Below are 13883 nucleotides of genomic sequence, written 5' to 3'. Positions count from 1 at the left end.
AGAAACCTCCAATCTTCCAACTAAAGATGAAAAATAAGTAGGAGAGCATAATGAAGTCACACGAAGTGGGGCAGCTCTCTAGGTGTTGAGCATGGTCATGGGGATTGGAAGATTGAGGAGTAGAGCAGGAAAGGTGAGGGCTAGCCAAAAGGAAGGTTATATGAAAAAATCTTTTAGAAATATGCTAGTTTGAAAGCTAATAAGAAACACAGTTAAAAAATAAAAAGGAAAGTTTCATTAGTTAATGAACAGAAATTTTCTGTTCTAAGGAGAGAAGTCAAATATGAATAAATTAGAAAACTCAAGGAAAAAATCAATGGTAAGGGCGAAACAGAAATTTTAGAGGAAAGCAAATAACTTTTCTATCAAAACTGCACTATGAAAGAGATTGGAAGGAGAACTGCCTCGAGGCAGCTGTTTGGAATGTTAGTGGAACTTCTGAACAGTTTTCAAGAGGAAAGAGTTCAAAGAAACTTATAGAATTAACGTATCAGATACCTTGACTACCAGGAAATGGAAAGGGGAAAACATGAAAAAAAAAAAAGATTAGATTTCTATCTCACTAAATATGTTTTCAAGCACAGACTGTGAAAAGAAAATTTGCCACTGTCAACCAGTCTCTGTTACTTCATGCACAAACTGAGACTTACACCGAGGGTGCAAAGGTTACCATGATAAATCTTAAGTGATCTCCAAGGATGAAAGGAGTGAATACAATCAATCCCTGATAAGTCAGGCAGCTCTCAATTTACTAGGATAAATTATTTTCATCAGAAATTTGATTGTCAAAATGAAAAGATTATTTCATTTGAGTAGCTAATAATATATTTTTCATGAATCAAAAATTTTAAACACTTTGAACCACAAAGCAATATAACCAAATAACAAGCAAGGAAATCAGTCATGTGTGTTTTTGTCTGAATGTGTGGCAGAAGGACATTATATGCACTTTACATACCTATAAGATGACAAATGAAGGCCCCTACTGCCCTCTCTTCAGAATACAACTGTCTATTACAATATATGTTTAGTCACATGATTTATGGTCATTTGCCAAATTAGGTCAAAAATATTAAATTTACAAAGTGTTTCTTAAATTAGAATTTCTAACTCTGATGTCAAATGAATGATGTCAAATGGCGTGTTTTATCCTTAAGGTTGATTGAAAATAGTGAAAGCAAAGGACATAATATTAAAAGCCATAAGAAAAAAATGAAAAGAAACGCAGAAATGGAGCAAATTTAGATCAATATCTTCCTATAAAATAGTAATGTGACCCTCTGAATAATTTTAAAATTTCTAGGAGCCATATTAAAAGCATAAAAAAATGATAAAGTGTAATTTAATGTTGTCTTGTGTTTAATCCAATATGTTCCAAGTATTATACTAATACTTGATAAATATGAAACAACTGTCAATAAAGTATTTTTACTTTTGTCTTCACATTACGCATTCAAAATTAGATATGTGTTTTATATGTGAAATACATTTGAATTTGGACTAACTGTACTTCAAGAATCCAGTAGCTAAATTCAGATAAATAACCCGGACAATGAAAAGAGCATATTTGAAAATGGTTGACCGAGAACCTGTGTGCTGTCACACTAACCCAAGCTCTGAAAAGGCAGAGGTGGACAAAGCTCTGGTAGACTGAGGCCAACCTGGCCTATTCAGAGAGTTCCAGACCATCCTGGAGTACATAGTGAGACTCTACCTCAAAAAAAAAAAAAAAGAAAAGAAAAAAGAAAGAAAGAAAGAAAGAAAGAAAGAAAGAAAGAAAAATAAAAAGAAAGGAAGGATGAAAGGGAGGGAGCAAGTGAGGGAAGGAAGGGGGAAGAAAAAATAAAAAATAGAAAAAAAGAGAGAGATCGGGAGAGAGAAAGGAAGGAAGGAAGAAAGGAAGGAAGGAAGGAAGGAAGGAAGGAAGGAAGGAAGGAAGGAAGGAAGGAAGGAAGGAGGAAGGAAGGAAGAAAGGAAGGAAGGAAGAAAGGAAGAAAGAAAGAATTGGTGAATGATTGATCAAGTAATCATCTCACTACAATGTGGTGGTATTGTGTTCCCCAAAATATTGTGCACCCTAACAAATTTATCTGGGGTTTGAGAACAGCCACTAGATACAGAGCCAAAAATGGTGGCTAGAAAATGGGTCAGAGCAAGCAATAGCAGAAACTGGGTGGTGGTGGTGCACGCCTTTAATCCCAGCACTTGGGAGGCAGAGCCAGGCAGATCTCAGTGTTCAAGGATACAGCCAGCATGTAGACACACACCTTTAATCTCAGAAATCCAGCCTTTAATCCCAGGGAGTGACGGCAGAAAGAGAAAGGTATATAAGGTGTAAAGACCAGAAACTAGAAGCATTTGGCTGGTTGAGCTTTTAGGCTTTGGAGCAGCACAGTTCAGCTGAGATTCATTTGGATGAGGACTCAGAAGCTTGCAATCTGAGGAAACAAGATCAGCTGAGGAACTGGCGAGGTGAGGAAGCTGTGGCTTGTTCTGTGTCTCTGATCTTCCAGCATTCACCCCAATAACTGGCCTCAGGTTTGATTTTATTAATAAGTACCTTTAAGATTCCTACTACACTACACCTTTATTCTTTTTATATAAAATAGTGTGTTGAACCAACAGGCTACTTTTCAATCCCTGGTCAGCTTTGAATGATATATGGCCACACTCTATACATTAGTGTGTTCATATTACTAAAAGAAGATCATGGGTTAACACCATGTGCCCATTTGTCTGAACATTCTTCCATGGATGACAAGGTTTTGTGAAGATCTTGTAATGCAAATTCTTCTGATGGTCTCTGGAGATGATGGACACTCGCTTAGCAGGATTAGGAGAACTCTGACCATGGTAATAAGTAATGCTTCTTGGCTACATGGAGTACAAATAATGGTTCAAATCATTGTTTCAGTCATATAACTAATTGAAAGGGATAGTTGAGAATAATTCATAATATTTCATTTTAAAAAATTACATTTAAGAAAGGAAAAAATGGGTGAGAGTTGCTATTTACTGACTACTTACCAGCAGGCAGCCCTTAACTGTTAGACATATTAACTGAGGCAAGCTCGCTAGTCCCATTTTACAAATAAAAAGACTGGCTAAAAACAGCATGTATATAAATATTGAAGCCCTCTCCTTATTAAATCAAAAGTTCTAAGGTCAGTAGCTGAGGATATTGGATAAGTAGAAATCCTGGAACTAGCAATTAACCTCATACAAGTCTCTCACAGTGAATGAAAGGCAATGCATTCACTAAGAGTTGTGCAGGTCAGACTCATAGTTTGTACAGCATTCCTACCATGCTGCAAGAGTTCCTTCACACCTATGCAAAGCACTCTGGCTTTGTGCATAAACTTTGTTTTTACTCACAAGCAAAAGTCATGATCTACACATTTCTCATCAACCAGGAAACCTTCAAGTTGCCATACAAATCTAACAGGCTATGCTATATTATAAAAAATAAAAAAAAACTGGTGATGTTGATATTTGGATACATGTTTACAGATAACCTATCAAAATGAAAATAAACTAATGTGTTTAAAATGAATCACATGCCAGACACTGTAACATGCAGGAAGTACATCACAGGATGCTCAGAATAAGAAATAGACACCATTATCATTTTGTAGAAATGGAAAACTATATATCAAAGAAGTCTACTAAATTGTTCATTACCACAAAGCTAACAATTGATAGAACATGATTTAAAATAGGGTATTTTTAACTGTAAAGCCTTTTCCCTATTAAAGGTATAGAGTCCAGAAAAGCAGTATTTAATCATTTATTGCTCACTCATTTTCTATCACAAGTTCATCCAGTTAAAAAAAAAAAAAAAAAAAAAACTTCTAAGCACAGTTCTGGCTATAGGTCCCTATGTCAAGTTCAAGAATTATCAGTGGCCAGGCAATGGCAAAATAATAAGTGGATACTTCATGGAAGAAGCCTACCAAGGCACAGTACTAACTGTTCTCATTCTCTTTTTAGGTATATGAACAGGATGACTTGAGTGAGCAAATGGCAAGTTTGGAAGGGCTAATGAAGCAACTAAATGCCATCACAGGCTCAGCTTTTTGACACATATTGCCGAAGCACTGAGATTTTCTGGGAACTTTACAGCATACCAATTATCCATAAACAGCACACCTGTGTCCATAAACTCTAACCAGTGTACAGGTCAACTGTCAGGACCACTCAGTTAAGGAACATCTGATGCAGTTCAGAAGGAATCAGCATCCCATCCTACATGGACATCAGGAATTGGACAAGGATGGCCATGAGGTCCCTGAGCAAAAGCAAAGATGCATATTCACTGAAAAGTCAAGACTGAAGTTGCCAGCATAGTTCTGGGTCTTTGTCACTACAGTGACCATGGTGTCAACACTAATGCCTACATTTTCTTTCAGTGATAACTTTCCTTTTCTGTGTAGGTCCAGTCTTACAAAATACAAGTGCATTATTCCAGCCTGTACCATACCATAGCAAATCAGAAAAAAAAAAAAAACAAACTCACTATTTTTATTTTCAACTTTTAAACTATAAAGCATCCATGGTAATTCCCTCACTCCATAGCACCAAAGGATTGGATGTTTTCCTGGCAGCAGAAAAAGTAAACAAGTGAACAAGCAAAAGGCAGTGAATGCTCGTTTATAGCTCACTCATTCATCTCACACAAGCGGCAGATATTAGTGAGTGGGTATAAAATTTTTTACCAATTTTAGCAAGTGTTTGTAAATCCATCCATGATTAACGTTTATGTCTAGAGTGTAGAAACTTAAAAATCCTCAACTGGTGGTATCCTGCCAACAGCAGTACCTTTCTAGAAGGAGAGTACAATATGCAATCTTCTCAGACACATGGTGATTGTGTACTTAAGCTTGTAATATGATACTTTTCCACTCGAGTGGCTTCTGTGCCGCTCCACACTGTGATGGCCTGTCTGAGTTTCATTAAGGCTTCTTCTTCAGGCATTAGGCCAGAAACATTCCACAATCCTCCACCCATCACCCCTCTACTTCTCCTGGGCAAGTAGCCTTAGGTAAAATGGCCAGCTCCATGCATCCTACATCCTGTGTCCCCAATATCCTTCTGTGGGGCTGGTGAAAGGGCATTTCCAAGAGCATCTTTTCCTGAGAGATGTAACTCCCACCTATAGCATCTTCACTGAGCTGTGCAAGGCAACATTAATGGATGTTGACCACAGGCTCTGTTGGCAAGGCAACCTTCCATACCATGCCTAGGACAGTCAAGGAGGAGAGAGTAGTGAGTGCCATTTGACATCTGACACATCATAACTCCTGTAGGTATTTTTCGAAGCAGCATCTTAAACTGTGGACTAGAATTTTCAACTATTGCCATGTTATCAACAGCTTGAAACTAGCTGAAATTAAGAACATTCTGTGCATTCCCTTTTAGTTTATGAATTTTCAGCTGTATTTGGAGTTAATCCCTATTTATGCAGCCGAGTCGCCAAAAGGGAGCTAGTTTGCATATTTATCAGTTAGGTGACTTGAAACCCAATGAGAGTTTCAGCTGAATTATTCCTTTCAGCTCTGCCTTTGATTTCAAGCTTGAGTAGCTCATAATTTTAAAAGAGCATGGCAAGGATAGGATCTTTACAACCTAATAGCTCCTTTTATTAGGTGGGTAATTATATATGAATCCCTGAATGAAATATTTTGAGCAAAATGGCACTGTAACAGAAATAATAATTCAGATTATTTTTTTACAGTTTTATGTCGGGAAGGAAATCTGATGTCAAAGAGAGGGCTTGTTCAAATGGTTCATTAGAAAGTCTGGTCCACTTGCAAAATGTTTCCTTCAACAAGAGTGCTTGTTCAATTTACTGAGATTTTTCTGGAAGTACTTTCAAAAAGCTATGTGATGTTATTTAATGGGACAGAATGGTTCAATGTCTGGGCACTTAGGTAGACAACTCTCAACTGACCTGAAATAAAGCATTTCTTAACATAGCATTCAATACTTGAAAAAATAATCCTTGATTATCAACTGGAAAATGTGCACATAGCTTTCTCAAAATCCTACAATATGATCCTCTTTCTAGATTCCACAAAGAGGAACCACTTTTTGGAAGCATTTGATACCCATGAGGGTCAACTGAAGTTTCAGTGTGTGGTATGCTACAACCCTCAGATTTCAGGGAATGAGTTAGAATGGAACGTTGTCCTGTAAAATCTAGTTGAACAGTCAAGACAACTAGAATTTTCAGAAAATTCTAGGCCTTTCTGCTTAGTCAATAATTTCTGGAAATGTAATTTTTAAGTCATTGGAAGTATGTTATTCAGTTTCAGTGGGAGCTATATCTGCCTCATGTCCTTGAATATTTCAATAAATTAATATAATAGTTTATTTAATCAGTTAGTGATTCTAATAAGTCATATTATCATTCTCAGAGACTGGTATCATTAACCTCATGATTTTCATGTTCAATTAGTTCAACATGGCTTCCTCAGAACTCTAGTTCCCGAATCCCTTTTGTACACGTGTGTACAAAAAACTTGCCCAGGTTTCCAGGTGACATTTTAATTCCCTTGTCTCTGTTAACAAGAAAGACTCTGTGGCTGGTGTAAAGCAGTTTGGTTTGATTCCTTCTGAGTCAAGCTCACAGGATGCAGGACCTTTTAAACTTATAAATCTCGTTGACTCCCATAAGGCAAAGCTGAACATGTAACCAGCATCTCTGCATCAGGAATCAATTCTCTGTGAAAAGGAAGAAAATCAAATTTGGCAGGAGGACTCGGGTTTCCATACACTATGTTCTTGAAGAACTTTGCTATTTTTTTTCTATTTCATTTTGAGAAGAAAACTATTTTCATTCCTCCAGAAATTTCTGCATTTGTCTAAACTGACAAAAGTGGAGATAGCTCAAAGTGTACACAGAACCATTTTTTGTAACACTCTAGTCAAAATTTAAGTATTTCTTAGTTATTTATATTCAGTGGGAAACTGGCTATAACTGCCTCCACATAATAAACCCATAATCTTCTAGAATATTTAAACAATACAGCTTTAATTTAGGCTATTTTTAAATACATACTCAGTTGAACAACCCAGCAATAAGGAAGTCAAGTTAGTGATGTAACTCCTTTTGGAGACTGGATGTTATAATAGTGTGGGTTTCTTCAAAACTCAAGGCTGTTGAAAATAAGGAGTGTGCTTCATGCTCTGCAAAGGCGGCCTTTACAAAAAGAATGAAGACAGCATTTTAAAGCTAACGCTTGCCATTCACTGGCTTTCCCAGTAAACATCCTCTGCAGCACAGGTCATTCGAGACCCTCCCCAACCCCCCCTCCGCCTCTGGAGTTGGTGCTGTGAGATGATGTTGATTCTTTCCTTTCCCCTGGATCCTTCTCCAGACTTGGTTCAAATAAGAGTCTTGGAACACAGTGTCTCAGACATGGTAGGTGGACTGTGAGTCCAACCAAAGATTACTTAAAAGGCTGCCTGACATTTTACACAAATTGTTTTCCAAAGCCCCCATAGTTCTAGAGATTTTGGAATGTTCATTTCCAGTCAGCGAGACAAAGGAAAACGGAAAAACCCCAAGTCTTAGATGGATTTGAAGAAAATAAAAGTAATATGACCTTAAAAAAAGATGAAGAGTGGTAGTACCAAAAATACATGTATATTCCCCCTTTCTTAGTTAGTTCTCTTTATGTAATCACAGTCTATCCCCAAGGCTAAAATTTAGTATCATGGTCTGGGCATCTGGGTATACCTACTTACCATGATTTGAAGACTACAGAGCCCAGGGTTCTAAGGATCTGCAGCATCCACCACAACAAGCTCAAATACAAATTCCCTTTTCCAAAGTCAAACTTAAAGCAATGTTCTCCTCATAATTTGTATTTATCTAATGACTTTCCAAAGATCACTTTAATATTATACAGAAGAGCTGTGTACTTTAGTCCCCATTTTTAAAGTACTTTGGATACTTTGAAAAATCACAGATAGGTATTTTGTGTGATTCCCCATCCAACCAAAAGTACATGTCCTCATGCCTCAGTCTACCCTGTTAATCAAATGACTGCTTCCAGAAAGATTTGTTTTGCAAAAGAAATGCTCTATTTCTTGTCAATGAGGTTATATAAGAGGTTAGCATATGAGTCTAACTTCTAATCTGGCCCACCCCTTCTGCCACTGGGTAGCTTTTCACAGGAAGACTTTCAGCAACACTCTGAAGGGCGTTTTTCTCTTGCTCACAGCTTTGTGCATTACCATCTTATGATTTTGTTGTTGTGATTCTCGTTGTTGATAGGAGAGCAACAGCAAAACTGTACAAGAAATCATAAATACAGAGGCATGGGCCAAGGGATCTCACTGTGTGTTCGATGTGTATTTTCAGATGCAAGAAAGGAATGTTGGAGAGGAGGAAAAAATGTGTTTTTTATTATTGTAGGGTAAACCTGACAATTCTGAACTTTGTGAATTGTCAGCTTGTTTGGGGGAAGGGTGGGTGGGTATGAGGGGTACTTTTTATAAGTAATATTTAATTTATTATTTAGAAGTGGCTTCTTTTTGGATAATTTATGATACAAAGGGAGATATGGTTGGGATCTAGGCATGGCTGTTAAAGCTGCAGTGTTTTGTATCTCAGAGGGGCCGCTATAGAAATGGACTGTCCACTGCTGAGCATGAGGAAATGTCCAGGCCAGGCAAAGCCTTCACTGAAGTTCCACCATTACCACCTTCCCCCTTTCTGGGGCTTCAAAGAAGATAACACCAAACCTAAAATAATGCAGACAGCATCCTGCAGATCAGTGCTATTCATTTTCTCAAAGGGCTTTGCAACTCAACTTGTTAGTGTGGTAGTGATATGTTTATTTGGTAGAAATGGGTACACTACAGCTTTAACTAGCCTTAGTGGAAAAGAAGAAACTTTTTGTTGTTACAAAACAGCTTTTTTAAAAAATAAAAAGGTGTTTTGAGCCTACAAAGAGTTTCTTGGAATTGTCAGCCTCTAGCATTGTTAACCAAATTAGAGTAGTGATTGCAATATTTAAGTGTAAATGTTGTTCTATGAGAAAGGAAGCTTGCTTACAGTTTAAAAACGATGACTGTTTCTACACATGAACTTGTATACTACTACATGAGGAAAAGGGGGTTTTGTAATCACTGTAGAACAGTCTCATATTCATTTTTTATAGAAATGTTATTCCAATGGTGCATTTTTTGTTTAATAAATAAAGTTTTGATATAAAATTCTTTATTTACTTTATTCATAGTAAGGGACTATTCTCCCCCAGCACCCATCATCTGCTCTAGCTGGTCTGTTCCTACGCTCAGGGTACCTAATATCTTTTAACATCTATGATAGTACTTTGTTATATCTTATTACATCTTTGTACATTTTTTTTTCTGCACACCCCCAGTGTATGCTGAATCACAGCTGCTTATATCTACACTGTTTTATTGCAGCACTGTCCCAAGCTTCCAGAGCATGATTTACACTCCTGCACAGGAGAAATGGAAAAGTCACATTCTGCCTTACACATGGCAGCTAAATAGTTCAAACTCTTTCCTGGAGATCAGTGGTTCTTAACCTGTGGATTGCAACCCCACAGGGATGGCATATCAAATATTTACACTGTCATTCGTAACAGTAACAAACTTACAGTTATGAGGTAGCAATGAAAATAATTTTATGGTTGAGGGTCACCACAACATAAGAAACTGTATTAAAGGGTCACAGCTTAGGAAGGTTGAGAACCACTCCTCTAAATAGAATCACCTCTGAGAATTAATCAAACTCACCCCAACCAGGACAAAAACTCTACTCCATAAACAAAAGCAAAAGAAGTCTCAAGTTACTCCCTTACAGGTTTATACTACTGAGAATGTGTCCATGTTTAGCTTTTCTCCCCACCCACGCTGTTCTCGTCCCCTGATGTTTTCAGCTTGGAGGCATTTATAGTAAAGCATCTTCAAATACATCTTCATGGCTGGTCTTGTTTTTGAAGAAGTCACCCAAGTTAAGATCATTCTAAATCAAAGAAGTATGTAAGTGTATTTCCCATTGTCCTAATATTTCTTTTTCGGTAAAAAAAAAAAAAAAAAAAAAAAAAAAAAAAAAAAACATGGAAATACGGGTGTCTTTTATAATATATAGTTCTGAGTACCAAAAGGATTAGACATTATATTAGAGTTCTCTGGAGAAATAGAACTGATAGAAGTGTCTGTGTGTGTGTGTGTGTGTGTGTGTGTGTGTGTGTACACATACATGTATATGTATGTATCATGGGTTTTATTATATTAGATTAGCTTACACAATAAGGTCTGGGCAATCCAACAATAGGTATCTCACACTGGAAAAGCTGAAAACATGAAAGTTACATAGTTCACGGGGATGAACATCATCCCAGTCCTTGGCACTGAATTCCTGGAGTACCTCTGGTCTTCAGTCCATGTTCATCCTAAAATTGGGGGATGAACATGCAACCACACAATAGATCAACTTGCCAGTGAGAGTGAAGGGAAACATGCAAGAGGCAAATGTATCATTTTTTTCAAGCCCCTTTATCTGGTCTGCCAGGAGAAGGTGCTGCCCACATTTAGGTAGGACTTCTAACTTCAAATAATCTGATCAAGATAGCCCCCCACTAGAGTGCTGAGTGACTTGCGTTTTAGTTAATTGCAGATCCAGTCACATTGATAACCATGGTTATCCATCACAAGCCCACATTTGTCAACTTGACTTCCACTCACACATCTTTATATCACGCTTTCTTTCCAGAAAAAAAGTGAATAGGTTCACAATTCTACCTAAATTGGTATCACTAACCTGAACACAGCTATAAATGGATACATATACATAATATATATATATACCTTCAGAGATGGTTCATCTTTTAGTGTTTAGTAAGTTATATAGAGTATTTATCCAATGATATGCTCTCAAATGATGTTACAATACATTGTAAAGAAATAAGGGAAAGAAAACACAAATATTTACTTAATAAATATGTATATGTTCACCAATATGTACTTAAAATAATAGGGTAGGACAGAAACATGCTTAGCAATTCTCATTTCTGAAACTAGTCATGTAACCTGAGCTGATATTACCTTCCTCTACTACCCATTCTGTATTTTGCCCACTCTTAGCAAGAACCACAGCAGATCTTCCTTCATTCTTTCTGTGAAGATGTGACTGATGTCTTCATTGCTGAGGATTGTAGGACATCTGTCCTGGCACAAATACAAACCCCCCTCAACATCAAAACTTTAGGCTATCAGAGAATAGAATAACGAGAAAAGGAATCACTCTTTTCCTAGTGGATCACAAGGAGTGATAGTGAGTAGTACCATTCCCACTGCCAACCCTTGATTCTTGGACCTTGAGACATGGCTATAGGAGAAAGCGCCATATAGTGGATGTTGATTCAAAGCATATACAGCCTTCTGTATCTCCCCTGGCCCAGACTGTTGCTTTTTAAAGGACACTGTAACCATATCCTTAAGTGGCTATTCCATCATCCTATGAAACTGGCTGCTTCAGGATGGTATGGACCATGATACCACCAGTGGATTCCACGACTGTGGGCCCACTGCTGCACTTTTTGGCTGTGAGTTCTTTGATCAGAAATTAGGCTGTGTGGAATACTATGATATTGATAGTAGTTTAGGCAGAAGCATTATGTGCAGGAAATGAAATGTCATAACCAAAATAAGCATCAATTCCAGTAAGGACAAAGGACTGCCCTTTCTGTTATAGGAGTGGCTCAACAGAATCAACATAAGGGTCACTCACTTTCTGATTACAGATATGGCACTCAAAAGCAGCCATATTCAGGTCAGTCTTGGTGAGTGAAAGTCTATGTTGTCAAACCCATGTATAACCCCTCCATCACTGCCACCATGGCCACTTTGTTCAATGGCCAACTGGATAAATGAAAGAAGGGCTATAGAAAGAGGTGGACAGCAAACAGATTGGATCATCCTAGTTGGTTATTTAGTCCTTCCTCTGCTTAAGTCACTTTTGATAAGCATTCACATGGGGCATGTGTATTTGCATGTCCTTTACCCATTTGGAGAGATGTGTCCACATACATTGTGGTGATATATTATGTATCAAATAAAGTTTGCCTGAGGGCAGAGCCAGACACTAGATTAAACATAGAAGCCAGGCAGTGGTGGTACACTCCTCTAATCCTAGTACTTGGGAGTCAGATATCCATCTGGATCTCTGTGAGTTCAAAGCCACCCTGGATGACTTGAGATTGATTCAGTCTAGGAGAGAAACAGAGCCAGGCAGCAGTTGCAGACACATTTAATCCCAGCACTTGAGATCTCATGCCTTTTCTACCAGTATTTGGGAAACACACATGCCATTAATGCCAGCACTAGGAAGGAAGTGAAATGGCTGGACTGAAAAAGGCATAGAAGGCATGAGGAGATGGGACCTAGAGCCCTTTTGGCTGAGGACTCAGAGGCATTCAGTCAGAGGATCCATGGAGTTGGCAAGGTGAGAAGTGGCTGTAGCTTGTTCCTTTGTTTTCTCTGATCTTTCCGCATTTACCCCAATATCTGCTCCGGGTTTTTTATTAAGACCATTAGGAATTCATGCAACATCATCTTCCCAGATGTCTCGACGGTTTTCTAGTCATGCTCCTTCTAAATCGCTGACCGCGACTGGAGGAAGATTTTGAGAGTTTACTGCCTCATCCCACTTCCAGTTAGTTCTCTGTGCTTCTTTATGCAACTGAGATGTGATCTCTCAGCCTCCTGCTCCTGTCACCATGCCATCATGAACAGTTATACTTTTCTGGATCTGCCATTCATAGCATATGCAGCTTGTCTCCTAGGTTTGGGACAGCTACCCTCCACAGCTTCTGCTGTGTTTGTTGATTGTGCCCTTGAACAGGCATCTCCAAAATTCCAGGATCTCTGCAACTGGTCTGCACCTTCACAAATAGCCTCTCTTCATCTTTCTTTGGGACTCCGATCCTACCACCTGGTGCCAAGCCTCGATGACCCCTTCATGCTTTCAAAACCAGTACCACCTGGCTTAATCTTATACATTATCCAGTTGAGCTGCCAGCCTTGGATCCTCTGGATCACAGCTTCTGTGTGCTGACCCTGAGGATACTCCAGAAGATTGTATCTCAAAGATGCCGATCTCTGTTAATCATGGCTTCTTCCGCGGCTGTCCAGAACTAGAGATTCTTAACTCAAAATATCCAATGGTTCGGATATACTCTTTAAGGGAGGCCTGGAGGAGAGATGTTTACTGGCTTGCTTCCCATGGCTTTTTTGCATCCAGGAACTACCATCTTAGCGGTGGCACTGCTCACAGTGGACTGGGCATCCATCAAGAAAATGTACCATATGCTTTCCTACAGGCCAATCTGATAAGAGAATTTTCTTAATTGAGGTTTCCTCTTCCCAAATGACTAACTTGTGTCAACTTGACACAAAACTAGCCAGTATTTCCATCATTATCAGCTTCTAGCCCTTGGAAACCATCAGTCAAATGCTTCTTGAACTTGCTTTTGGTTGTGTTGTTTTGCTGCAAGGGTCTTACAGTCCTTCTCCTTCCCTTCAATCCATTACTAGTCCCCTAAAGAATGATTTAAAGATCCCCAAGATTAACTATTAAACACAGCTCATTCTTAGAAGTGTCAATGGGAGTAGTCACTGGGTTAAACTATGTGAAAGTTTCTAAATAAAACACACATAACTGTCTGACCTTGCAGCGAAATTCTCCATATATGTTACGAGAAGTAAAAATAAAGACTCAACAGATGTTTGGGAACCTGAGCCACCTACATGTTTCCATGAGGATTATTCATAATAACAAAAATGTAAAAGAAATTAAAATGTTTATATAATGCCAAAAGGAAATATGAAGTACATCCATA

General features: G+C 38.2%; 1 protein-coding gene across 2 annotated transcripts in view; it reads left to right on the top strand.

Moving 5' to 3' along the window:
• Nucleotides 1-9594, top strand: part of Dcc (DCC netrin 1 receptor) — a 1150309-nt gene extending 1140715 nt beyond the window's left edge. For both annotated transcript variants that reach the window (XM_036204806.1, XM_036204805.1), the window contains exon 29: nt 3991-9594. In XM_036204806.1, coding sequence (XP_036060699.1) covers nt 3991-4080 — 90 coding nt within the window. In that variant the 3' untranslated portion in view covers nt 4081-9594. The remainder of the gene's footprint in view (nt 1-3990) is intronic.
• Nucleotides 9595-13883: the final 4289 nt, after the last annotated feature.

Source organism: Onychomys torridus, chromosome 13 (genome assembly GCF_903995425.1).
Source record: "Onychomys torridus chromosome 13, mOncTor1.1, whole genome shotgun sequence".
Classification (NCBI taxonomy): domain Eukaryota; kingdom Metazoa; phylum Chordata; class Mammalia; order Rodentia; family Cricetidae; genus Onychomys; species Onychomys torridus.
This window is presented reverse-complemented; position numbering and strand designations above follow the sequence as displayed.